We start from the raw sequence: 27,261 nt of genomic DNA on the forward strand, positions 1-27,261 counted from the left end.
AATGACAATTTTGAAGCGTCTAAGCCAGTTGTTTTGCAGAAGGTCCATCAAAATGTGTATTTCTGACTCCTTCTTCATGATTATCTTCAGGTTAGGCATTTTTAGCCCAGGTACTAGAAGGGCAATATTGTGTCTTCCTTGGTGCATCACATTGGGGATATATAAAGTTGGTTTGCCCTAATATCATTGATATTGTTTTATCACTTTAGAAAGGTAGTATCCACCTTTGTAGAGGTACCTTTTACTTTTGTAGTTAGTAAGTAATCTGTCGTATAATATTTATGGGACTGTGTGAATATCCTGTTCCCCAACTGTCTTTCACCTTATGGTTTGACAATCCACTGACGATTCTTGACTGAATTGAATATTTTAATGGTGATCTTTTATTAGGATTTTCTATTTATATCATTCCCTCTACATTTATTAGTTGGCATTCTTCTATAGAGATTTTCCTTTCCCTTTTAATTGCTTATCTATGCATTAATCTATATAATCAGTATGGGACTCATGGATTCTTTTTCGAATCACTTCAGTTGTTCTATAATGCATGCTCATACAACAATATGTCGTGCTCTTGGTCACATATTCTCTGTCTCATGTTTTCTCACAAATAGTTGATTAATCCATCAAGATCAAGAATTAACAGCAGTGGCTGAGGGAGTATAGAAAGCCATGCCATCTGTATAGTGAAGAGATGGTCCATGAGAAACCCAAGACATGACTTGAGACCTCTGGGATAAGAAGAATTAAAGAGGAGTAGAAGCGAAGGACGGAAATTCCAAGGATGGTCATAGCACATGGAAATGCTTAGAGTCAGGAGTAGCCTATACGAAGAACGGCCATCTTGAAATAGAGAATAGAGTTGTGCGAGAGAAAGATGGAGCGTGAGCAGTGCACTCAAAGTCAGGATGGGGAGTGTGGTGTTTTCCTGGAGACAGGGTCCAGGTGTTAGTGGGGAGAAGAAATGTGGAGGGGAAAAAGTCAGTGCTCCATGGAACTAAGCAGGCTAATAATACGGAAGGTGGGTAGTAGGAAGATTCAGGACAGGGCATCTGGTGGAGAAATTAGAATGCAATAGGGGCACACAAAGACTTGAGCTAATTGTTGGTGATGGAAGATGGAAGGGAAAGTAGAAAAGTTCAAAGGACATTGTAGTTAACTTTGGGTATGACGAATGAAGGAAAGAGAGGAAATTCAAGATGACACAAGGAATAATGACAACAGATGAGAAGAGATTCACGATGACAGAGAAGGAAATGAGAGGAGAAAATTGGGGGCACGGAGGCAGAGTCAGGGACACTGTCCTACTTGTATCTTTCCCAGATCCCGTGTAAATTTTTATCAAGAAGGACTCACCTGTCTACTGGCTAGATCCATTTAGAGTAGAAATTATTAGGGCAGGCTTTTCAAATTTTAATGTGCATAGAAATCCTTTGGAGATCTTGTTAAAATGCAGATTCTGATTCAGTAAGTTTTGGTGGGGGGTGAGATTCTGTGTCTTAGGGGGTGTTGATGCTGTGTACCATCCTTTGCATACCAAGAAGTTAGGGGATGTCTGTGCAGATAAACCAGGTCTGACAGCCAAGGTTGTGAGGCTGTGAAAGAGATACCGGAACAGGCAGTTTCTTTCTCATCCCTAGGGATCGTCTTCATGCCAGGGACCACCCAGATGAAGGCCAAGGACATTCTCTACCGACTACAAGTGTCTAAAGCCAAGGGCATCGTGACCACAGACACCCTTGCCCCAGAGGTGGATTCTGTGGCTTCTGAGTGTCCTGCTCTGAAAACCAAGCTCCTGGTGTCTGACCACAGCCGTAAAGGGTGGCTGGACTTCCGATCACTGATTAGGTGAGTTTCTGATGAATGTGCTTTCTGAGGAATGGCAGGAGAAAGCCACTCACTGCCTAGTGCTGGTACAGAAGCAGCCAGTGGGAGGAAGCTCACCAGGTCTGAGCTTCTCTTTACAGCTATGTCACTGATTTGCTGTGCAACCTTGGGCTAGTTCCTTCTCCTCTCTTGGCTGCAATTGTTTTATGTATTAAATGAGGAAATTTTATGTATTAAATGAGGAAATTGTACTTCTATGGCCTGTCTCTAAAATATAATCACCCCTGTGCAAAGGAGATGTGTAAAGTCAGAGGGTTATTGTGTTGCATGTTCCTTGTAGGTGGGGAATCTGAATATTATTTTTATGTAAATAATTAGCAATTAAAGAAGTTGAGCAAAAGGTTAAGATGAATTTTTAAGGTGAAACATGGTACTGAGGAAAAATGACAGGCAGCTTTGGGAGCAAACACTTTCCATGTCCTAGGGGGTGGGTGTCTATGGGGTGCCTTGAAGGAAAAGTTAGGGAAGTGCTGAAGGTAAGAAAGACCCCTTCACCTCCAAAACGCTGATTCTGCAAGTCTTCAGGCATTTTTCATATCACACAGAAACCATGCTGGATTTGTTTTCTTGAAGTACTTCCACAGTTTTTAAAGCTCTTTGCTTCAACCTCCAAGGGCAAATATTACAGTGAAATCACATCTTATGCTAGATTCTAAAGTCAGAGAATTAGATTAAAATAGCTTAAACAAAGAATACTCATTAAAACTCGTCTAAATTGCTCAGACTCAGTATGGTATCATTTCTGCACAAGAGCCAGGGCTCCCTCCAGCACTGGGATTACTTGCAGCCTCTCTGACTGAGTACTATAGGAAGCTTGCATTTACAATTGTAATAGACCCAAGAAAGAGACTCTCAGCCAAGGAGAAGCTCCCCCAGAACCGAGGCAGATGGAGGGAGCTACGGATTCTACCTTCCACCTCTAGCTCATGCTAGAGCAGATGTACATATATATATTCCTTACACTGTCATTCTCCCTAGCTTTCTCTTTCCCATCCTTCAACACCAAGTTTATGAGGTTAAATTCCCGTGAAGCTAGTCTGTGTAAAATACAAGGTTAGCAGCGTGACTAAAAGCATAGTATATGGATCACACAGTCTGAGTTAGAATCCTGGCTCCGCAACTTGCTGGCTATATGTCTTCAGGTAAGTTACCTAACCTCTCTGAGCCTCAGTTCCCTTATCTACAAAATGGGCATAAAAGCAGTACTTGCCTCTTAGGGTTGCTCTGAAGATTGAATGAGTTCTTATTTGTAGATCATTTAGAGCATTGTCTGGAATCATTGGAAATACTATTTCAATGTTTATTAAATTAAAAATAATACATCATATTTTCCCCACTTTTTAAAATGAAGAAATGTCAGTCCACCTATCCAAGTCACCCATAAACTTTTTTTGGTGCCTAATACTGGGAGTTGCAAACCCCAGTTTTCTGACTCCAAGACTCATATTGCTTCTTTTGCTTCCCCAGAGGATGGAAAAACAGGAAACATGACTTCTGTCCTTTTATATTGAATCCCTTTGCAGATCAGAATCCCCAGTTCACAGCTGTGTTAAGTCAAAGACCCTGGACCCAATGGCCATCTTCTTCACCAGTGGGACCACAGGCTTCCCCAAGATGGCAAAGCACAGCCATGGACTTGCTTTGCGATCCTTCTTCCCTTCATGGTAGGAGAGAGGGCACCAGCTTAGAAGCTGGGCCACAGATCTGGGGTGAAGTGTGTATGTATATTTGTATGTGTATGTGATGGGCAAAGAACTCCTGGTGGAATTGACCCCGTGCTGTTTATGCTTTCTGCTCTCTTTGGTTCAGACCCCTAAGGGTGTGGGAAGTATAGGCTGACAGAGGCATCTGAATGACAAAGGAGGCACTTTTGGGTCCTGCCTGAGCACCTTTACAGGAGGAATGGAGGAGATGTGGGTGGAAACAGCAGGCATTCTGCAAACCACACAAATGACAAGCCCTGTGTCCCTGTCAGTAGTTCCAGGGTTTGGTGAGCAAAGATAAAATACTCCAGCAATGTGACCTTACGTGACAGGTCCTCTTCTCTCCTTGATTGTGGACAAATTCGGCATAGAGTTTCCCCATCGTGAACTGTTAGGGAAAAATAATACCTGGAACTAAGCCACTCCAAGCCGCTGCCCTAACCTGGAACAAACATAGAGGCTGAAGCTGGGTTAACCATTTAATCAATTTTAAACCAAACTCTTCTCCCTTCTCTCCATCCCCCAACTAGTAATATTCAAACCAGACCACGTTCTATATACTTTGTACCTTATTAACCAGACCAGGGGGACAGAGAAGGCTTTTTGTAGATGGTTGGTATCTGTGCTAATGATAACAACTGAGTAGCAGAATCCTGGAGGAATGCGGGTGGAGAGAAGGGAGGATAGTATAGTAGTCAGAATGGTATCTGAGGCTAACTGTATTTTGGAGTTAGCAGGAAATTACTGCAGCTGAAGACATCTGATGTCCTCTGGTGCCTGTCAGACACAGGCTGGATTCTGGCTGTCCTGGGGTCCCTGCTTGAACCATGGACAGCGGGGTCTACAGTCTTTGTCCATCATCTGCCCCAGTTTGACCCCAAGGTCATTGTACAGGTAAGAGGACGAACCTTTCGATATCAACAAACTCCCGGAAAAAACTCATTTCGAGTTCAAAAACTGGATCCAACTGAGAAAATACTTTATTAGCAAAGAAGCCTCTTAGTATAACTCTTAGCATAATATAACCCTGGCTCTGGGTTTCTCAAAGTGTGAAGCACTGAATCAATCATCATATCAGAATTACATCAAGAGGTAACTTTGAAGAAAACACATATTCCAAACGTTTCCCTAGACCTATGGATCAGACTCTGTGGACCTGGGAACCAGAATATACGTTTTGAGAAATGAAAGCAAACAGAACAAGCTCAGGTCTCCTGGATATTGGATCCTGGCTCTACCAGGGCCAGGTGCTGGTGTGTGAATGTTGTATTTGTGTGGCTACTCAATTTAATGACATATTTAGAAACAAAGGCCTTGGAATACGACAGATCTAGTTTCATATCCCATGATTGACATTTATTGGTGGTTTGCTTACCACTCTGAGCTTCAGTTTCCTTATCTGTAAAATGAGAGTCTTAATGGTTACTATCTCCACAAAATTGTTGGGAATGTTAACGAGATGACATAGGAAAGGTGTGTAAAGTGCTTAGCCCTGAGACGCGCCCAGAGAGAACACTCAGTAAGTGGCAGCAGTTGCTGTTATGCATACACCATGATAATAACTGAGGTCACCTGCGTGAGCTCCTTCAGCGTATTTCTCTTCACTTAAAAATTGTCTTTCTGTCTCCGCTCACTCCCCTGTTTTCTGTCTCAGAGGCAGACCTGCCCCTTCACCTCTCAACGTCCAACTCCCTCCCGACACCTGCTGCCGATCCTGTTCTTTTCCCTGCCCTTGTGCTTGGAGCCCCTCTCTATTAATCTTTAACTCATTAAACCTTTTCTCCTGTATTTGCAATCTCTCACTTTTCATTGACTCTACTCCCTCAGTCCATAAACATATTCAAAGTTCCTCATCCTAAGAACACCCGCCCTTCACCCTGGTACACCTCGGACCAGCCCCCGTCTCTCCTCCCTTAAGGTCAGATTGCTCCACAGAACATTCTCCACTTGCTACAGCTACCGCCTGTTCCCCCAGCTCACCCCTGAACACCGTAGTCATCCAAGGCTCTGCCCTCAACTTTCCCTCCCCTCTAAGCAGCTTCCTTTACTTCCATTTCTCCAGCAGGTACATCCACTCAGGTGGCTCTCAAAACTGTCCAGTCTTCTCTCTCCAGGCTAGTTTCTGCCTGTTTTTCTGCTGGTTGGTTAAGTTCATCTGCTCATCCCTCCAGCACCTGAAACTGTACCTCCCACTTCTCATTCCCTGCCCCTATGTCAACATCTGCCTCTCCGTCATTATTTTCTGCCTGCATCCTGCCAGTCTCTGAGGCATAGAACTGCACGAACCACAATGAACCACCTCTCTCCTTCCCCCACCAGGTCTAATTCTCCTTCCCCTACAAGGGGTGTCCCCACAGTCTCAGTGTATTTTAAGCTTGAATTATTTCAAAGAACTGAGTCTACAAATTTACCCCAAACCCTGCATTTGAAAGTTCAATTGTTTAATTTACTTTACAATTATTACTTTCGTGAATTTTTAAAAATAAACTTTTAAAATTACTTGGTTTCAGTCTCTCCTATTGAAGATGGGAGATAGTGACTAAAACGAAAAATGTTAAATTAAAAATTTACCATTCAAATTCACAAAACAAAACTTTCCCTTCATTCCCTCCCTACCCATCCGCTGAGCTTGACACATGCCATGTACGGAATTCATGCTCCATTTAGGTATACTGAAAGAATTAACAGATGAATAAATGGGCTGTCCTAGAGGAGAGGTCAGAATTAAAATGCTAATAACAAATCTATGTTTTAAATTTTAATTGCAAAAATAAAATTTTTTCTCTCCTAACTTTCTAGACTTTATTCAAATACCCTATTACCCAATGCTTTGCTGCGCCCTCTGTATTTCGAATGATTCTGCAGCAGAATTCCACCAGGTATGGTAGAAGTGGCTGCGGTTGGTAACAGGAATCTTCGGGTAGGATTTTAAGTAATCTGATGCACTGTGGTCTGACTGATTTTAGCTATGGTGCTTTGAGGATACTGTGTGTGTGGGTGGTGGGGGGTAAATGTTGGTGGTGATATTTAGCAGCTAGTCTAATTGGTTCTTTCAACAGGATTCAGGGAACCAAACGAAACACTGAGTGAGCCTTGCATCATTGTGGGTTTTTACTTTTATAAACATTTTGTTATGAAATAAACGTACAGAAAAGTATATAATATATACATTTACACATTAATGAATTGTTGAAAATAAAACAGCTATGTAACTGCTCACTGAAGGCCCAAAAATAGAACATGGCCAGTGTCCCCAGAGACCTCCTCATGCCTCTCCATCTCCACTAAAGGAATCCACTATCTTGCCTTTTATGGTGTTCATTTCCTTATTTTCCCTCATAGTTTACACAGGAAATATCCCTAGACAAATTACTTTACTTGCTTTTGAGCTTCATGTATTCGTACATTATTCCGTAATATCTGCTTCTTTTTTCAACATTATGTTTCTAAGAAGTGTCCGTGTTGTTAAATAATGCTGGAGTTAATTTTCATTGCTGTATAACATTACATTTTATGAAAGTCGCACATTTTTGATCAGTTCTATTATTGGGCATTTGGGTAGTTTTCAGTTTGGGACTATTGATGATTAATGCTGCATTGAATTTTTGAACATGTACATAAACACGTAAACACACATTGCTGTAGATCTTCTCTGGGGGAGGAATTGCTAGGTCACACTGTCATTGCACCCTACTACCTTATTTTCCAAAATTTTGAACCAAGGTATGCTCCCCCTAGCAGGGTAGGAGAATTCCCATTGTTCCACATCTCTGACAATATTTGTTTTTGTCCAAGTTTTAATTTTTGCCAATCTGATGGGTATGTAGTATCACACTGTAATTTTATTTTTGCATTTCCCCATGTTTGTGGATTAATTTTTAGCTCACCTGAAATCTGCTCTTTGAACCTTATGGTTGTTTATGTATGTTTTAGCGACTCTGAAATTGAAATGGCTACTTTAGAATCAGAGCTAACATGTTTTAGACATAAAAGACTTAAAATATCAAGGAGTTCAATTTATGAAGATAACTGAAATACAGCTTGATTTTATTCATGAACCCTCAATCTGACAGAATTATGTTTCCAACTGTATTTCTAAGCTCATATTACAGCTACTTGTTGCAACGTTCTTGAGATGGTGAACAAACCCCATACAAATTCAACCAGGGCATGAATATTGACTCTATTGGAGACTGCCCATTTTATGTACATTGGATAAAGCTCAAGAAGAATGAGGAACATACCCTCAATGAAGCCAGCCCTGCTGTCCATCACTACAGGCTCTGTATATATGAGGAGAGGGTGACAAGGGATTCTGCCACCTCCCTCATCCCTACGAGCTGGCTCAGCTCAGCCCCGTGCAAAGTGGTACTGAGACCCCAATCACTTCCACCCATTTCCTTCAGGGAATCCATCATTATTTTGTGATGGTTTTTGTATTATTTATGGAAATCTTCATGGGGAAAATAGATGAGAGGATTTACATCGCACAACGTACCTAGCAAACTACTGCAAATATTCACAGCAGACTTTTCTGTTCTCTCCCAAATTCCTGCTCTCAGGGCTGTTACCTGTGATCCTTCTTCTCTTTACTTACATGAATCCTGGTCTTCCTTGATGTCCCGAGCAATTCATTTCCAACCCCTAATTTGCGTTCTCCGGCCAGAAACACAAAAGACCTTCAGTTCATATAAGCCCACTCTTCCCAGAAGGCAGTACAGTTCTATTACCATCCTAGCATATCCTTGGGGTCTTATCCCTCAGCCCTTATGGTTTATAAAAATAACCCTCTTAGGGCTTCCCTGGTGGCGCAGTGGCTGAGAGTCCGCCTGCCGATGCAGGGGACACGGGTTCGTGCCCGGTCTGGGAGGATCCCACATGCCACGGAGCGGCTGGGCCCGTGAGTCATGGTCACTAAGCCTGCGCATCCGGAGCCTCTGCTCCGCAACGGGAGAGGCCACAACAGTGAGAGGCCCGCGTACTGCAAAAAAAATTAAAAATAAAAAAACAACCCTCTTAGCCATGTAGAATGCTTAGAATGTGCTCCAACCATACTTTTCTCCCTCTTATTACATCAACATCCATATTCAATCCTGATCTCCCTGATTTAACCCATTAGCCTCACCACCACCACCACCTACCCCTGCCAGATGAGTTAACAGGTACCAACAGGAAATGACTTCCACTTGGACTTGACCACCAGTAAAATGCCCAGAAGGCAAGTAAGAAAGCAAAGAAGCAGAAGGATGAATGATCCAGATGACAATGCTCTGAGCTCTCCCTGGGCCTGGGGCAGAGCGCCCAAGCCCAGTCTGCGGAGGCTCTGTTTACACCTTGCCTTCCCCTCAGTCTCAGGTTCCCCACCCTGGAGCACTGCTGTACTGGTGGGGAGGCCCTGCTGCCCGAGGAGCAAGAACTGTGGAGAAGACAGACAGGCGTTCTGCTCTACCAGGCCTACGGACAGTCAGAAACGGTAGGTGAATGGTCCCTCTGGGCCAGTCAGGATGTGCTCGTCCACTGAGCCCAGCAGATGAGCTGAATCCTGCTATGAGTGTGTGCAGAGCACACAGCATTGCTCAAAGCCAACGGGAGGCTCCAGAGCTCTAGGCTTATTTGTCCAAATAAATTTGCAGAAAAGACAGTTGAAGCTCATCAACTTGTCAAAAGACCAATGTGCTGAAAACTATTGGACAAAAACTTAGAAAGGGGTCTAAGGACATGGTGCCACTATACCTGTGATAATTAGTTATAATTAAGGGCGCCCAGGAGGGGCACTGGCATAGAAGGCACTCTCCAGAGACATGGAAGCCAGCACTGCAAGTCCTGTCCACTTCACCGTCCCTTCCTAGGCAGCAACCACAGGAGCAGGCCGGAGCTAGCCCCGGAAGTTCACTAGTTCATTTCTGGGTGTTTATGAGGAGAGCACAGAGCTTTGATGGTGAGACACTAGCAGGAGGAGAGATCTTCTATATACACGCCACACACACACACACACACGCACACACACACACACACACAGTGTGATCCCAAAGAGGATCACTGACCAGTCAGGTGGGCAGGGCATTCAAAGAATAATGCATATTTTGAATCTCAAGGACTTTATCCATGATAGTATGGGCAGGTATCTCACTTCTAACACATTTTCAATGCATTTCCGATGCTGGACAGAGCCACTTTCCCCTACTTCGCTATCATCCCTTTAGCTGACAGAGGTATGACTGTCATCTCAGGGCCTGTAGCAAAATAGCTGTTTTAGTCCCAACTGACATACTTCTCTGACATTACTTTGCAAATAAATAATCAGTTACTGGGTCTGCTTCCGGGATTGAGAAATGTTAAGACTCTAGGTCTGTCCTTGCTGGTTCACAGTTTGCATTCAGACAGGGAGGGTGAGGTTGTAACTATGCGCTACACCCATGACACTAGTCCCTTTACATCAACTATTCATAACAACAGAATACTCCCCGATACCCGGATGGGGCTTTATTTCTCCAAACATTTTCACACCTATCCACTCATTTCTGTGACATTTTCCACGTGCCTGTAGGGTAAGCAGTGACATTGCAGAGGGGAAAGTACTTCCTCTCTCAGGAGCTCTGACCCCAGTTCACATCTCAGCCTTGCCAGTTATAGGCTTCGAGACTGTAGGCATATCACTGAATCTTGCAGAGTCTAGCTTCCCCATCTCCAAAATGGAAATATGCCAGTCTTGCAAGGTTACGATAAGGTAAATGAAAGAAAGTATACAAGCTCTGTCCACAGTGTCTAACCCCTATTGCAGCTATGGTTGTCAATGTTGTTTTTAGGTAGGTATTGTGTTTAGATGCTGGGGGTGCAGAGATGGATGGGACAGTCTCTATTCTCTGAATGCTCATTATCTACTGAGGGAAACAGACAAGCAACAATAGAAGTGTGGGGAAAAATACCACAGAAAGAGGATCTCCCAACTTCCTTTTATTAGGGCCTGAATGATAGCTAGTAGTAGTTGTTTACTGAATACTTGGTGTGTGCCTGGCACACACTCACAAGCACTCTAAGCGATAATGTTATGATTACCCCCCTTTGACAGAGGAGGAGATCAAGGGGGATTACTTGGTACATAGCTAGTGAGTGGTGGAGTCAGGATTCAAACCTTGGTCTCTCTGTGTGTGAAGCGCTTAACCTTAGGAAAGTGATAATTTCGAGAACCATGAAGAAGGAATAAGGTTCATCAGGAAGACGTGGGGGTAGGGGAACAACGTGAACAATCTGAATAACCTCAGCACAGCTCTGAGAAGCAGTCGAGGCAGCTACAAGTAAACGGTCGTTACATACACTCACGGCCCTCCCCGGCAAAGGGACACATGTCTGGAATACAGTGGGCACTCCGCACCCTACGTTACATGCCCACAGCCCTGGGCTCACTCCTCTGCTTCTTCATGGCCTCTCCCACTGGACTCTGTAGCCCCAGCACCGGGCTCAGGCCCAGCCCATGTCAGGTGCAGTGAATATCTGCTGACTAGAGTGGGGTCGATGCCTTCTAGCTTCTCCACGAGGGCTCTTTGCACAGCATCAAATGACATCTGTAAGCAAGGATGCTGTGTTTTTGTGATCAGCCTGGACGCTTCGCCAACCCCAGTTCTCTTCTTTTGTGAACAGGGAATAAGTTGTGGCACTCTCCGGGGGATGAAGATCAAGCCAGGTTCCATGGGGAAGGCCATCCCACCCTACGACATTCAGGTCTGGTGGTAAAGACATTGGTAGACATTAGTGCTCGGCTAGGGTTGGACCATTGTGTGACACGAGGTGACAGAACCAGTCATGCCTCCAGATTCCCCTTCCTCTTCTTCGCCTACTTTTCCTCCAGTTTCCTGGGGAGTTTTCAGTTGAGAACTGCAATGTCCTGGGCGTGAGTGCAGCTTGCCAGGACAGCCAGAGGCCTCATGCACCGAGCCTGGGAAAGAGTACTTGCAGTAGCACAGGCGGCTCTCTCCACTGCGGGTGCCTTTAGATTTTCCTGATCTGTGTTTTCTACCTTGAAGACACATTTGTGATGTCTATATATGCATGAAACACATAGACCCGTGGCTTGGGTTTTACCATTTGCTGATTTCAAAGACTTTTGACAGTTTTATTCTATTTTCTGACAGGGCTCCTCTACCACAACCTCCTCCCCCAATAACCCCCACTGTGTCACATGAATGAGCCAGGCAGTATTTGGGTGGAGCAGGAGTGTTGGGGATCCCTGCAGGGTGGGATTCACAGGTCTCTTGCTCCAGATCATTGATGACAAGGGCAACATCCTGCCGCCCAACACTGAAGGAAACATTGGCATCAGGATCAAGCCCACCAGGCCCATAGGCGTCTTCATGTGCTATGAGGTAAGGACACCCTATCTGCCCCCACACGGTCCAAGAATCCTTGCAGGGAGCTGTGTAGGTGCTAAGGGACTGGACCCAACTCTGCATCTTGAGACTTCTTCCTTCTTCCTTTATTCACTCCAAGTCAATGAAACCTGTTCTAATTAATCTCAAAGCTCATAGTGTGTTCCCACATCCCTTTCTGTCATAACCCATCTGGCACTTATGGGCTGACTGATGGGGTAGAAAATAGCCTGGCTTCAGAACCACCAGACTTGGGGTCCAGTGATCTCTTGTGGTTAAGAATGCTGGCTTTGACTGGGTTCACGTCATACCACCGCACTTACCAACAGGGTGCAAACAAATCTGTTATACTCGCTGAGCCTCCAGGGGCACTATTATCGCCACTTCAAAGAGGAAGAAACTGCAGATTGGAAGCTTTACGTGTCTTTCCCATGTCAAATAAATGGCAGGCCTAGGATTCAAAGTGGTGTGTTTTGGACCCCAAACTCTAAATGAGAAATCCAGGGACTACAGAAACCTACAATAGAGTATAAGGAAACCTGCTGTAACTCTTCATCAGACATACCCTAGCTAGCAGTGGCCACTAAGAGGAAATCCTCAGCTTCCAAGGTGGACCGTAGAAGGGTAGACAGACCCTGAAATTGACCTCAGACTCCATCTCCTTTCTACAAAGTCACAGCCACTGGTGTCACTGTTGTGCTCACACTGTGGCCTTGGGTGGGTGGGTGGGGCCCTGACCCTCTGTGGTACTATTGTCCAGAAGCAATCATGCAAGCCTTAGCCTTGATTCTCAGTAGCACAGTGTAAAGGTTGGATAAAAGGCAAAATGAACACAGAGTAACAGGTATATAGATCGGCAGTTCTTAATACTGCCTGCACGTTAGAATCATTTGAGGGGTTCTGTTTTTTTTAATACTTGGATCCAACCGCAGAGATTCTCGTTAAATTGGACTGGCATGGTACAAAGCCATGACTTAAAAAAAATTATACATAACATATTTTATTTAGCAAAGATGTCTTGGCATATGGCCACACTGATTTCCTTCATTTCACACGTTCTCATGGCAATGAGACATGTCACTCTTCCATTGAGATTTGTTGGCTTATATTCTGTTCTTTTATTTTCTTTTTATTGAGGCATGACCTAAACCCTGCTAATTAGGGTTTGTCTGATGAAGAGTTACAGCAGGTTTCCTTATACTCTATTGTAGGTTTATATATATATATGATATAAAATTTACCCTTTTCACCATTCCTGAGCATAGAGTTCAGTAGCACTGAGTAAAATTTACTATATTGCACAAGCATCACCACCATGCGTCTGCAGACAATTTCCTCCATCCTCAGAAGCAATTCTGTTCCCATTAAACAATAGCTGCCTAGCCCCCATCTCCCCGCATCTGGTAACCTCTAATGGTACTTTTTGTCTTTAAGAACTTGCCTATTTTCGTTACCTCATATAAGTGGAATCATACAACATTTGCCCTTTTGTGTCTGGCTTATTTCACTTAGCACCATGTTTTCAAGGTTCATCCATGTTTTAGCAAACTGTCATCTTTTGAGACTGAATAATATTCCATTGCATGTATATACCAAGTTTTGATGGACATTTGGGTTGTTTCCACCTCTTGGCCTTTGTGAATAATGCTGCTATGAACACTGATTGTGCAAGTAACTGTTTGGGTCCCTGCTTTCCCTTCTTTTGGTTATATACCCAGAAATGGAATTGCTAGATCATATGGTAATTCTGTTTAACTTTTTGAGGAATTGCCATACATGTTTTCCACATGCACAAGGGTTTTCATTTCCTCATATCCTTACACTCACTTGCTATTTTCAGTTTATTTTTAATAATGGCCATTCTAATGGGTTTGAAGTGGTAACTCATTGCGGTTTTGATTGACATTTCTCTAATGACTAGCATCTTTTCATGTTCTTATTGGCCATTTGTATATCTTCGGAGAATTGTCTATTCAAGTTCTTTGCCCATTTTTAATTGGCTTATTCATTTTTCTGTTGTTGTTTCTAAGTTGTAAAAGTTCTTTATGTAGGCTGGATATTAATACCTTATCAGATATGCAAATTATATGCTTTGCAAATATTTTCTCCCATTCAGTGGGTGGTCTTTTCACTTTCTTGATAGTATCCTATGACATACAAAGTTTTTAAATTTGGTGAACATTTTATGTATTCAATATTTTTCTTTTATTTCCTGTGCTTTTGATATCATATTCAATAAATCATTGTGAAATCCAAGGCAAGATTTTCCTCTGTGTTTTCTTCCAAGAGTTTTATAAGCTCAGCTCTTACATTTAAGTTTTTGATCCATTTTGAATTAATTTTTGTGTATGATATAAGCTAACTTCATTCTTTCGCATGTGGACATCCAAGGTTCCAAGCACCATTTGTTAAAACGACTGTCTTTCCCACTGAATAGTCTTGGCACCCTTGCCTAAAATTAATTGACAGTATATGTGAGGGTTACTTTTTGGGTTCTCTATGCTCTTCAAGTGGTCTGTATGTCTCTTTTTATGAACATATCACATTGTTTTGTTTGCTATAGCTTTGAAGTAAGTTTCTGAAATCAGGAGTTTAAGTCCTCTAACTTTTTTCTCCTTTCTAAAGGTTGTTTTTGCACTTTGGGATCCCTTGAGATTTTATGTGAATTTTAGGATGGGTTTTTCTATGTCTGCAAAAAACACCATTGAAATTTTGTATGGGATTGCATTGTATCTGTAGATAATGTTGGGCAGCATTGTCACCTTAATATTGTCTCAAATCAAAGAATATGGGATGCTTTTCCATTTATTTATGTCTTCTCTTTTTCAGCAGTGATTTTTAATCTTCAGTGTACAAGTCTTTCACCTTCTATACTAAATTTATCCTTAGTATTGTATTCTTATTGATGTTTTTTCAATTTTCTTTTTGGATTGTTAATTGTTAAAGTATAGAACTGCACCTTAAGTTTTGTGCATTGATTTTCTTTCCTATAACTTTGCTGAATTCCTTTATTAGCTCTAACAATTTGTGTGTGTGAGAGAAAGTTTTTTAGGGTTTTGTACATGTAAGATCATGTTATCTGTGAACAGATCTAGTTTTAATTCTGTTTCATTTTGGTGCTTCATTTCTTTTTCTTGCCTAATTGATCTGGGTAAACTTCCAATACTTTGTTGAGTAGAAATGGTGAGATCAGGCTCTCTTGTCTTGTTCCTGATCTTAAGAGAAAATCTTTCAGTCTTTTACCAGTGAGAATGATGTTAGCTAAGCTTTTTTGCCCACACACTTAACTTTTCCGAAGATATCTTTATATGGATTTGACACATGTCTAGAGTCTTTTCATTTTAACCTCTGTGTTTACCTCCCTTTACCATATCTGCTAGGGCATGTCTAGTGGTAATGAACTCCCTCAGCTTTTATCTGAAAATATCTTAATTTCTTCCTCATTTTTAAGGAGCGTTTTGAAGGCAGGATAGAGAAGTCTTGATAGATAGTTTTTTTTCTTTCAGCACTTTAAATATGTAATCCCACCAGTTCTGGCCTTCAAGGTTTCCTGTGAGAATCAGCTGATAATCTTACTGAGGATCCTTGTATGTGATGACTCACTTCTCTTGCTGTTTTCAAGATTCTATTTGGCTTCCAATATTGTGATTTTTATGTATCCTGGTGTGGGTCTCTTGGGATTATCTTATTGGATTTCTTTGCACTTCTTGTATTTGTAAATTCATGTGTTTCATTACATTTGAGAAGATTTTGCCCCTTATATCTTCAAATACTATTCCTGTCCCTTTCTCTGTCTCATTTCCTTCTCTCATAATGCACATGTTTGTCTGCTGGATGCTGTCATGCAAGTCCATTAGGCTCTGTTTGCTTTTCTTCAGTTTTTTTCCTGTTTGCTCCTCAGACCCAATAACTTCTATTGTTCTGCCTTCAACTCTCTGATTCTTTCTTATTCCTGTTTTAAACTGCTGCCAAACACTTCAGTGAATTTTTTTAGTTATTGCACTTTTCTAGAACGTCTGTTTGGTGCCTTTCCATAATTTCCATCTCTTTGTTGATATTCTCATTTTGTCCACATGTCACTTTTCTGACTTCTTGTAGTGCTTTGTCCATTTCTTCCTTTACCTCTGTGACCACATTTAACAAGCTTGATTTAAACTGTTTGTCTAGTAAGTCTTATGCCTGGGCTTCCTCAGGGATGGTTTCTGTCAATTAATTTCTTTCCTTTGAATGAGGCATGATTTTTAAAACATATTTATTTATTTAATTTATTTTTTCTTTTGGCTGTGTCGGGTCTTAGTTACGATACACAGGATCATTGTTACAGCATGCGGGATCTTTTGTTGCAGCATGTGGGCTTCTCTCTAGTTGTGGTGTGTGGATTTTCTCTCTCTAGTTGTGGCGCACAGGCTCCAGAGTGAGTGGGCTCTGTAGTTTGCAGCATGCAGGCTGCCTAGTTGAGGTAAACGTACTCAGTAGTTGTGGTGCGTGGGCTTAGTTGCCCCACGGCATATGGGATCTTAGTTCCCCGACCAAGGATCGAACCTGTTTCTCCTGCATTGGAAGGTGGATTCTTTACTGCTGGATCACCAGGGAAGTCCTGAGGCATGATTTCTGTTTCATTGTATGTCTTGTAATTTTTAGTTGAATATTGGGCCTCTCACTATTACAATGTGGTAACTCTAGAAATCAGATTCTCCTGCTTCCCTGAGTGTTGGGGTGTCTGGGGTTTTGTTGTTCTTTTGTTTTGTTGACCGTTGAGGACTATAACAGTATGTTTGTTTTGAGACGTTTCCAAACTCTTCTTGCAACGACAATTATTGGCCATGTGTGATCACACTGAAGTTTCTGATCATTTAGCTCATGTTCAGCTAATGTTTTGACAGAGATTTTCTTGAGTGTCAAGAGGTCAAACAAACAAAAATACCAATGACAACAAAAAGGAGAGAACAACCATTGTACAAGTTAGATCTGTGCTGGGGCACTCCTTCACCACTTAGCTAGGCTTGCTCTGAGCCTAGAGATCAGTCTGAGGTGCAACCTTAAGGTCTTCTTAGGACTCTTGTGAGCACACGTCTTGCTCAGGTATGCGCATGGTTTTCTAAATACCACCATGTGCACAGCTGTCTTGAATATCCTAATTTCTTGAAAGAATCTCACCCCAGCTTCTCCTCCAGACCTTGATGATCTATTGTATATCTCCACCCATAATTTCTTACCTCAGGCATCTTTCAGTTTTGTAGTCTTCCAGGTAGCTCCTATGAACAGTTCCTATTGCTTTTCCCACTTATATTCTGAGTTACATGAACTGCGTGCCTTGCACCAGTCCTCCCATTATCCTGAGACAGGTTAAAACAGGTGTGTACAATAATTTGCAAATGAGATCTTCTCTGCTCTCTTTGGTTGGAGCAGGGGAACTGGGAACTGGGCTGCCATCTGCTCAAGACCAAAACTGCCATGCAGGAGAAAGGCTGGAGCAAGGGTGAATAAAATGTCACAAAACTTTGTACCATTTTTAAGGTGGCTTTTTCTTGATTGGGTATTTATAAGGTTGTTTTAAGCCTTTGACTCTTTCCCAGACGTCGTACATAGTCAATTCAACTTCTTGTACATTTTTTGTGGTTTTTTGGGGGAAATGAGACCTTAAATCTTCCTCATTTGCCATGTTTTCTTGACATCACCCACCAGTAGCACTTTTTAAAAGTAGTCAAGGTGAAGAACTCAATTAGGTGCCCCTGTAGACTCTGACCCTCTCTGTGTGGTAGATGTGATACTATTCTCCTACCATTCAGGAGCTCTTCAATGGCTCTGAGATCTACTTCCAAGAAGTTCAGGCCCGGAGAGACAAAGGAATTCCTTCCGTGGGTGTGGGAGTCCCATCTGCAAGGTTCCAATCTCTGACCCTACCTCAGATGATTGACATCAGGAAATATCATTTCCTTCAGGGAAGACGTGTCCACAGGGATGTGTCAGGTCAACTGTATCAGAGTACACTGAGATGGACAGCAGTTCAAATGGTACATGAATTGGGGGTGGGACTTTTTCTGTACCCTTTGATGTGGTGTCTCCTAAATTTCAGTCATTCAAGTCCACGTGAACTATTTTCTGCCATATCCATGCACCATCTATACTATTACTTACATTATTTTTCACTTTAAATCAAATTACTACTTTAAAGCATTTCTTTAAAAAAGAATTTGATCTGGTATCTCAAGTGGAAAACAGTATCTCTTCCCAGAAACAGGAGGCAATTATAACCATAACTATAATACACACAAAACATTTTCTTAAATTCTAGCTAACTTGTATTTTCACTAAAAGTTCTGAAATGGTGTAATAACTCTAAATGGAAAGTTACCTTTAAAACTGTATAGAAATAAAAAATTAAAGGCAAAAAAAGCTCTGAAATGGAAACTTATCTTCCTCTTGGTAGTTCCAGAGCTTTTAAAAATACGTCCGAGAATCTCAATATAATCAGACCAATTGGACGGGACTCTAATAAAGGATGCAATTTAATGTTTAAAGATTTTTTTTCTGAAACCTCTTAAAATTATTCCATGTTCCAGAAGAAGATAAATCCCAACACAGTGCTTAGTGGTCACATGCATAGGCTGTAAATTCAAATGCCAACCCTCCCTCTGCCCAGCTGAGTGACTTTGAGTGAGTTATTGTGCCTCCTTGAACATCCGTTTCCTCTTCTGTAAAACGGGCTAAAAAATGCCAGCCTCACACAAATCTGTAAGGTTCACAGCAGCTTTATGCATAATAGTTAAAAATGAAACTACCCAGACGCCCTTCAGTGGGTGAATGGTTAAACTGTGTCTCATCCGTAACGTGAGATACTGTTCAGCAATAAATATGACCAAACTATTGATGAACACAGCAATGTGGATGGATCCCCAGAGAATGATACTGAGTTTAAAAAAGAGCCAGTCCCAAAGGTTATATACTATAGAATTCCATTTATGTTACATTATTAAAATGACAAAATTATAAAAATGGAGAATAGGTTAGTCATTGCCAAGGGGTTAGGTATGGGAAGGAAGGTGGAGGAAGGGAGAGGAGAGAGGTGGATGTGGTTATAAAAGCAACGTGAGAGATCCTGGTGATGATCGGACTGTTCAGTACCTTGACTGTGGTGATAGATACATGGACCTACACATGTGATAAAATGGCATAGAACTAGATACACTCTCACACACACACATGAGTACAAGTAAAAAACTGGGGAAACCTGAGTAAGATTGGTGGATGGTATCAATGTCAATATCCTGGTTATGATATTGAACTATATTTTCTCAAGATGTTACCATTGGGAGAAACTAGATAAAGGGTACATGAGATCTCTCTGTATTATTTCTTATAACTGCATGCAAATATACAATTATCTTAAAGTTTAATGAAGAATACCAACTTCATAGGCTTTCTCTGAGGCTCAAATAAGGTAATATTTTGGGAAGAAAATTCATTCAGCAAACATTTATTGACACCTCCCATCTGTCCAGCCACTGTGTAAATGCAGAGCTTATAACAGGGAATAAAATAGAGTTATGCTCTAGTGGTAATTTTATTTTACTGGAGTGGCACACAAAAGTGAGTTGTTATTTCTAAAAATTGTTCTGGGGACATCCATGGTAGCGCAGTGGTTGAGAGTCCGCCTGCCAATGCAGGGGACACGGGTTCAATCCCTGGTACAGGAAGATCCCTCATGCCGCGGAGCAGCTAAGCCTGTGTCCCACAACTACTGAGCCTGCACTCTAGAGCCCGTGAGCCACAACTACCGAGCCCACATGCCGCAACTACTGAAGCTCGTACACCTACAGCCCATGCTCCGCAACAAGAGAAGCCGCCGCAATGAGAAGCCCGTGAACGGCAATGAAGAGTAGCCCCGCTCGCCGTAACTAGAGAAAGCCCGCGTGCAGCAACGAAGACCCAACGCAGCCAAAAATAAATAAATGAAATAAATAAAAAAATATTGTTCTTAAAATTGGTTGAACATTGTTCCCTAATCGACCAGTGGCATGCATTGAGTGCTTGCATGTAATGAAAGTAGACTCAGAGAGATTATAAAAAATGCCCAGGTGCCAGGTAGAGCCAGAAGCAGGATTCAAACCCAGATCCGAGCTCATTGTTGTAGCTCATCATCTCTAAACTCACTGTTTTTGACAGAGGAGTGTCGTTGTCTTTGCAGAGTAACCCGGTGAAGACAGCCGAAGTGGAGTGTGGGGACTTTTACAGCAGTGGGGACAGAGCAACTGTTGATGCAGAGGGCTACTTCTGGTTCCTGGGGAGGGCCGATGATGTCATCAATGCCTCCGGGTAGGTGTGGCTGACGCTGAGCCAGAAGGTACCACCCTCACGAGCCTGGTGGGAGGTAGCATGCCCAGACATTCCTTCATGCCTTGGTGATGGACTCTCAGCCTAGCTCTGAGCCAAAGTAAGACATCATGCAAGTTAAAGGCACTGGGAAGGAAAACTTGACTTTGGGCCCTATTTGTTGAGGGAGCTTATTCTGTGTGCTCCTGTAATGAACCACGTGTCACAGAAGCACATAAAAACAACAATAATAAAATTCACCTTTATGGAATACGTATTATGTGACCGTACTCTCTGTAGAGCTTTATACGAACCACCTCCCAGTGCTGTAAGGTAGATGTGATTATGCCCTTTTTTTTTAATTTTATTTTTTTTGGGGGGAAGGAGGGTGTGTGGAGGCCCACAGTGCTTGGCATGCAGGATCTTAGTTCCCCGACTGGGGATTGAACCCGTGCTCCCTGCAGTGGGAGCACGTAGCCCTAACCACTGGATGGCCAAGGAATTCGCATGATTATGCCCATTTTACATGAGCAAACGGAGTCAGTGACCAGTGAAAAACGTTGCCTGAAGTTTCAAAGACAGTACAGGGTGCAGCCCAGATTTGAACAAGGGCAGTCTGACTGCAAGTCTGTTGTTCCTAACTCGAACATGATTTATAAAGAAAAACAATGACACGTTACACTAGAATAACATGTTTTCCTGGGAATTTCAGGAAAATTGTGTTTGTTGTTTTTAATTTCTAAAACCAATGCTGATAATAGTGAGGAACAGGCTGTAAAATTTGTACAAATGTTTAAGCTAAGGAGTTTTCATGCCAGGGGAAGCTGCTTGAGCTTGAGCCAAGCCCCAGAGCTCTGGGAGGATGAAGCATTCACCTCCTCTCTCACCTGGGGAGCACCTGAGCCTTGTATTTCTTAGCATGGAACGTTCAGGACTTCACATTTCAGTCCCATCACACAGGCCCTGGCGCCCTGTGACAGACACCCTCCGTGCCAAGGGAAGATGTGTCTCTCCAAAAGATGCGATCTGAGGGCCTGGGTCACCCTCGCCCGGGAATTGGCTCAGAAGGAACCATTGGTCCTGCAGGTACCGCATTGGGCCGGCAGAAGTGGAGAACGCCCTGGCAGAGCACCCAGCGGTGGCTGAGTCCGCTGTGGTGAGCAGCCCGGACCCGATTCGAGGGGAGGTGAGGAACGGGACGTGGAGGTCATTGTGGCTGGGCGTGGGGCTGGGAAGGCAGGTGAGGGGAAAACTTCCCGGCCATACCTACCCAGCCTTGGACCTAGGGTGAAGGGAGGGCATGGTTGATGTGCATGTGCACTTACACGATGTGGTCAGCAGGGGGCACTGTGGCCTCATCTGTGACTGAAATGAAGGTGATAGTGAATGCTGCTGCCGCTGCCATCTAGCAGTTAATCAGCTCTTACTGGGTGTCAGCTCATTTATCCCTCACAGAACACAATGAATTAAGGACTCTCTTAATACCTTTATGCAGAGAAGGAAACAGAGGCATAAAGAGGTTAAATAAATTGCCTGGATTACACAGCTAATAAGTGGTGGGAAATTGAGCACTCTGGCTCCAGAGCATGCATCCTTGATCCAACAAGTGTTTATTGAACACCTTCTATGTACAATCCGTGTGAAGTAAAAAAAAATGAGGACATAAATAATAATAGGAAACTAATAAATTACCAACATTTATTAAATGCCCACAAGGTCTTAACTATTATTAAATGCCCACAGAACTCTACCTAAAATAATAGTGAAAATGGTGATGATAAAAATGATAGGAATACAAATACATTTAAACAGCCTTCACGTTGTTTTTGTTTTTTTGTTTTTTTGGCAGTACGCGGGCCTCTCACTGCCGTGGCCTCTCCCTTTGCGGAGCACAGGCTCCAGACGTGCAGGCTCAGCGGCCATGACTCAGGGGCCCAGCCGCTCCGCGGCATGTGGGATCCTCCCATAAGAGGGCACGAACCCGTGTCCCCTGCACCGGCAGGCGTACTCTCAACCACTGCACCACCAGGGAAGCCCTGGCTTCACGTTTTATGTGTATTATCTCATGGAATCTTTACATGAACCTGGTGAGGAATGAACCTGTCCTCTCCCCATTTCGCAGAGAAGGAGATCGAGATTAAGATAGGTTAAGTAATGTTCCAGGGCAAAGAGTGGAAATTGGAAGTATTGGGATTTGAACCTGGGATTTCCAAAGGCTCTACTGTCAGTTTGTTTTCCCATTAATTTAGTAAGCATTTACTCTCTATTTTTAAATTTTTATTTATTTATTTATTGGCCGCGGAGTGTGGCATGGCACGCAGAATCTTAGTTCCCTGACTAGGGATCGAACCCGCAGCCCCTGTGGTGGGAGTGCAGAGTCTTAAGCACCGGACCTCCAGGGAAGTCCCAGGCATTTACTCCTTAAACTATACTTTGGTTGCCCCTCTCTCTGAGCCTCCACTCTGGTTCTTCACTGCAGGTAGTGAAGGCTTTCATTGTCCTGACCCCAAACTTCCTGTCCCATGATCGAGACCAGCTCACCAAGGAGCTGCAGCAGCATGTGAAGTCAGTGACAGCCCCGTACAAGTACCCAAGGAAGGTGAGCGAGAGCAGATGGATGGGGTCTGGTCCCTGTGAGTGGTTCTGGGGGCTCCACTGCCTCAAGTCTCATACAGTGTCTGGGGTGAAGCCTAAGTAGCCAAGAGCACTAATATTTTTCTCTGCAGAAGAAGCATTTCAGCTTAGGGGTGTGAGGGAGCCCACTGAATCGGGTGGAACCTCGATCCTGTGTCAGAAACTCATCCATTGTTGGAGTGTCAGCCTAAAGGAAAAAATCAGACAATTGCCCAAGGATATCCAGGAAGGTTATTTATAATCTTTCAAAATTTGAAAAAGACACCCAAACCAGCAACTTCCAAACTATTAAAAAACATTATTTGTCATGAGAAATACATTCTGTATTGCAACCCAACACACATATACATACACAGCAAACAACAAAGAACAAAATGATATTTACCCTAACAATATGTAATACATTCTGATATTTTTTGTTCAACTTCATTTGTTTTAAATGCTGTGCACAACCTATAAAACTGTGCAGCAATAGAGAAATGATGAAATTACTCATGGAATTTAATATTATTCTGTAATTTAAACTGATAATGCATTTTTAACATAAAATATCACAATAATATATTATTGAGATAAAAAAGCAGGCTAAGAAATAACATACGTAGTGCTATCTGATATGTTTAAAAACAAGTTAAAATTTCCTTCTTTTGTAGTAATACTTTGCTGCATTGTCTGAATATTTACAATCATATTATACATATTATAAAGCTATATAGCTAACATTTATTGAGCATTTACTGTGTGTACCAGGCCCTGGACTCAATGCTTTACATGCATTATTATTTCATTTAATCCTCTCCGCAACCTGAGATAATCATCCCAGTCTACAGAGAGGAAACTGAGGCTTAGAGACTCAAAGTAAGTTGCCTGAGATTACAGCAAATAGAAGCTGGAATTCAACCCCATGTGTATCTGACAACAGAGTTCATGCTGCTAACATCAGGATCTGATGCATTATCGAGAGTAGAATAGAGAATGCATACCAGTCAGGAAGGGCTACATGTTACTGTGGGTAACAAATAGTCCCAAAGTTGCAGTGGATTATAACAAGGACGGTGTCTTTCTTGCTCACGCCACTTGTCCACCATAGCTTTCCCGGAGCCTTTGCTCCACATCCCCTCATCCTGGGACCGGGATAAAGGAGCAGCCACCATGTAGGTACCTCCCAGAGTACTAGAAGAGATGGACAGAGGGTGTGGCCTGTCTCAATGACTCCCACCTTTTCTGTTAAATGTGGCACACTTCACTCCTTCTCATATTTCACTGGTCAAAGTACATCAAAGGGCTGCATCCAACTTCAGGAGGTCAGAGGAGAATCTGACATAAATGGTGAACCCCATTAAGGCCCCCACATGGTGCCAGCCTGTCTGGGGGACTGTGAGAGGGCAAGGGAGGAGAGCTGAGGGTTGATAGAAAATGACGGGGGGACTTAGTCAGAATGTGTTTGCTTTATCCTCAACCAGGTGGAGTTTGTCTCAGAGCTGCCCAAAACCATCACTGGCAAGATAAAAAGAAGTGAACTCCGGAAGAAGGAGTTTGGTCAGATGTAATTGGCAGTAAACTCAGAAACCACTGTGTGATGTTGGCCAAATGCCTGGCGGCCTCAGGTTCCTCACGATGGTGAGGGTGAGGAGAGGAACGCTGAGAGAGTTGACTTGAAAGAGAGCCAGGAGTGTCAACATTCCAGCATTTTTGTTCTTTTAAATTAATATCAATCACTATCCTTCCTCCAAGTTCCCTGTTCCTTTCAGATTGCCCAGCTGAGCGCTCAGAATGGGGCTGAAGCAAATTAAATACTGACTCAGCATCCACAGTGAGTCTGTTGTGCATTTATTCTGGGAAAGATCCAGTGCTAAATGCTGTCCCTCGTAATTCCCCCAACCCCCATCAGAGTCTGCCCCAGGGCCTGATTCTCCCTCCTGCTTCCAGAGACTCTGTGACCCAGTCGATGACCAGGACATAGAGGTCTAGGAGGAACAGTCCATGTGGCCCCCGGGGTCTGCTCCTGCCTGGCTTGCCTCTGCCCAACTGGGGGTGAGGCGGGAGGCAGGGCAAGTGTGGTGTCTGGGGAATGGAGAAGAGGGGAGGGCAGCCCAGCCTGGTGACAACACTTGCCTGCCACACCATCCCTCACCTGCACCCTCCAGTGGACCCACTGCCTCTCGTCCCACCAATAATGCTGCTGCTGTTGCTGCTTGCAGGTCCCAGCCTGGACCAGTGCAGGTGAGTGAGTACCTGCCCTCTGGGGGCCCAGGAATCCTGCAGGACTCCTCCAGCCCTTCCCAGGGACCCAGGAGCTTTGTTCCCCAGCCCCTCCCCAGGGGCCCGGAGTCCTCCCCAGACACCTCTCCTTATACTGTGTAATCCGCTCTGCCATCCAGAGCCCTCTGACCCCCCTGGCCTGTGGTCCTGTGAACTAACCCTTCACTCCATCCATCCTTCCGGCCTGAGATGGAACCACCAGAGGCTGGAAGGAGCAGAGGAAGAAGAGGCTGAGCCTGGGGGTGAGAGAAGCGCATATTGTCTCCTTCTCACCCATTCCTGGGGGGTCACCGAGAGGGAGATCCCCTCTGCAGCTGCCTTCTTCTGAGGTGCACAGATACACACACTCACAGGGTAATACACAGACATCACAAACATAGAGACGCACAGGTAAAGAATCACCCCCAGCCTCACCTGGGGACTCAGGTGTTGGGTTCATGGACAGCTCACACACAGACCAACGCAGGCAAGGACACCCTGGGGGGAACACACACACATACACAAGTACACATACTCAGGGCCATGTGAGACAGCCCCGCAGGGCAGACCCACACACACCCAAGGAGGCGCACACACGCACACACACAGACATGTAGGCAGAGACATAGACACAGAACACAGCCACATACACACAGGCACAAAAAGAAGACAAACACACAGATACAATCAGGAACACCCAAACAGACAGCAACTTCACACACAGCACAGTCACATGTAAAACACAGGCACAAAAAGAAGACAAACACACAGATACAATCAGGAACACCCAAACAGACAGCAACTTCACACACAGCACAGTCACATATAAAACACAGACACAACTCCACAGACCCATATGCCCTGAGACACAGACACACACACGGATTTGCACAACCAACGTACATTCATTCAGTGACAAAGGTGCAAACACAAATGCATACCGATAAAACCAGAGAGACACTCAATGTCTCAGTGCTGTGCAGTGGGAAATTCACGTTCACAATCGAGATGCTCACAGACACAGAAACTCAGACACACAGGTTCATACATGCAGACTAATACAACCACAGTCACACACACACATACTCCCAGACAGTTCTGGCACTCCAGTGGATACCTCCACAGGCAGTCGGGATGAATAGACCCTGGCATTGAGGTAGAAGGTAGACAGGCTCCAGGCTGAGCAGCTGGAGCTTGTCTCCTGCTGACATTTCAAGGAAAAGATAAAGGCAGGAGCAGAGAGAAGCTCAGTTCTGCCTGAGTAAAAAGACTACCATATTTTTCATTCTTGAGGTCAAGGAGACCTCCTGGACTACACATGCACAAAACGGTTCCTCAGGGGTCAGAAAATGGAGGGGGTGCTAGCCCATAATATGTCCTGCCAACCTCTCGGAGACTCTCACACTGGAATCTATCTTGGCTTAAAGATGCCTGTGCACATTGGGTAGGACCCTGAGTCAGACCAAATATGGGCACAAAGCAAGATGAATCAAGGTGATTGGCTAGAGGGAACCCGGAAAACTGCCCCCATTTAAGCAATTCAAGCCACCCCAAAAGCATGACTCTCTCTCTCTCTGAGCCCATCCGTGTGTCTTTCCGCATGTACTTTTCTTCTAATAAACGCTTTATCTGCTTCACTAACTTCTGTCTCTTTGCTGAATTCTTTCTTCAAAGAAGACAAGGACTGAGGTCCTGTTTCAAGCCCAACGGCCCTCGTGGTCTAGTGGTTGGGATTCAGCACTTTCACTGCCACAGCCTGGGTTTGATTCCCGGTCAGGGAACTGAGATCCTGCTTCAATCCGCCACACCCTCGAGATCAGCATGACCTACCCCACCTAGGCTGTCATGGAAGGGGGTGTTTTCCTGGCTCCGAACCCAGTGCTAGGCACCTGTCCCATTGAGGGCCTTCCAGAGGGCTGTGCTTATGCTCTGAGACACCAGAGAATGGCCAGGGTAGGGTGGCTCTGGGGACAGGGCACAGGGGAAGGACTGGGCTATGACAGCATGCACTTAACTTGGGGGTGTTGCATGGGGCCTAGCAGATCCCAAGGTCAAGCAAGGGAAAAAAGTGTGCCTCCCCAGGACCCGCGCTGTGTGTCAGAGTGGGCTGTGCCCTCTCC

The 27,261-nt window shown here is 43.8% G+C and overlaps 1 protein-coding gene across 1 annotated transcript in view; it reads left to right on the forward strand.

Annotated features, from left to right (window-relative positions):
- The window catches only part of LOC111171037 (acyl-coenzyme A synthetase ACSM1, mitochondrial), a 43,684-nt gene extending 18,570 nt beyond the window's left edge, over positions 1 to 25,114 (forward strand). Inside the window, exons 4-14 of the mRNA XM_089896042.1 lie at positions 1,641 to 1,848; positions 3,411 to 3,551; positions 4,325 to 4,484; positions 6,390 to 6,469; positions 8,940 to 9,063; positions 11,229 to 11,309; positions 11,849 to 11,950; positions 20,142 to 20,269; positions 21,353 to 21,452; positions 22,746 to 22,865; positions 24,364 to 25,114. Coding sequence (XP_089752168.1) covers positions 1,641 to 1,848; positions 3,411 to 3,551; positions 4,325 to 4,484; positions 6,390 to 6,469; positions 8,940 to 9,063; positions 11,229 to 11,309; positions 11,849 to 11,950; positions 20,142 to 20,269; positions 21,353 to 21,452; positions 22,746 to 22,865; positions 24,364 to 24,450 — 1,331 coding nt within the window. The 3' untranslated portion in view covers positions 24,451 to 25,114. The remainder of the gene's footprint in view (positions 1 to 1,640; positions 1,849 to 3,410; positions 3,552 to 4,324; positions 4,485 to 6,389; positions 6,470 to 8,939; positions 9,064 to 11,228; positions 11,310 to 11,848; positions 11,951 to 20,141; positions 20,270 to 21,352; positions 21,453 to 22,745; positions 22,866 to 24,363) is intronic.
- The last annotated feature ends 2,147 nt before the right edge of the window (positions 25,115 to 27,261 follow it).

Source organism: Delphinapterus leucas, chromosome 15 (assembly GCF_059928025.1).
Source record: "Delphinapterus leucas isolate spDelLeu-1000000601 "Yukka" chromosome 15, BTC_Dleu_Yukka2, whole genome shotgun sequence".
Taxonomy (NCBI): Eukaryota; Metazoa; Chordata; class Mammalia; order Artiodactyla; family Monodontidae; genus Delphinapterus; species Delphinapterus leucas.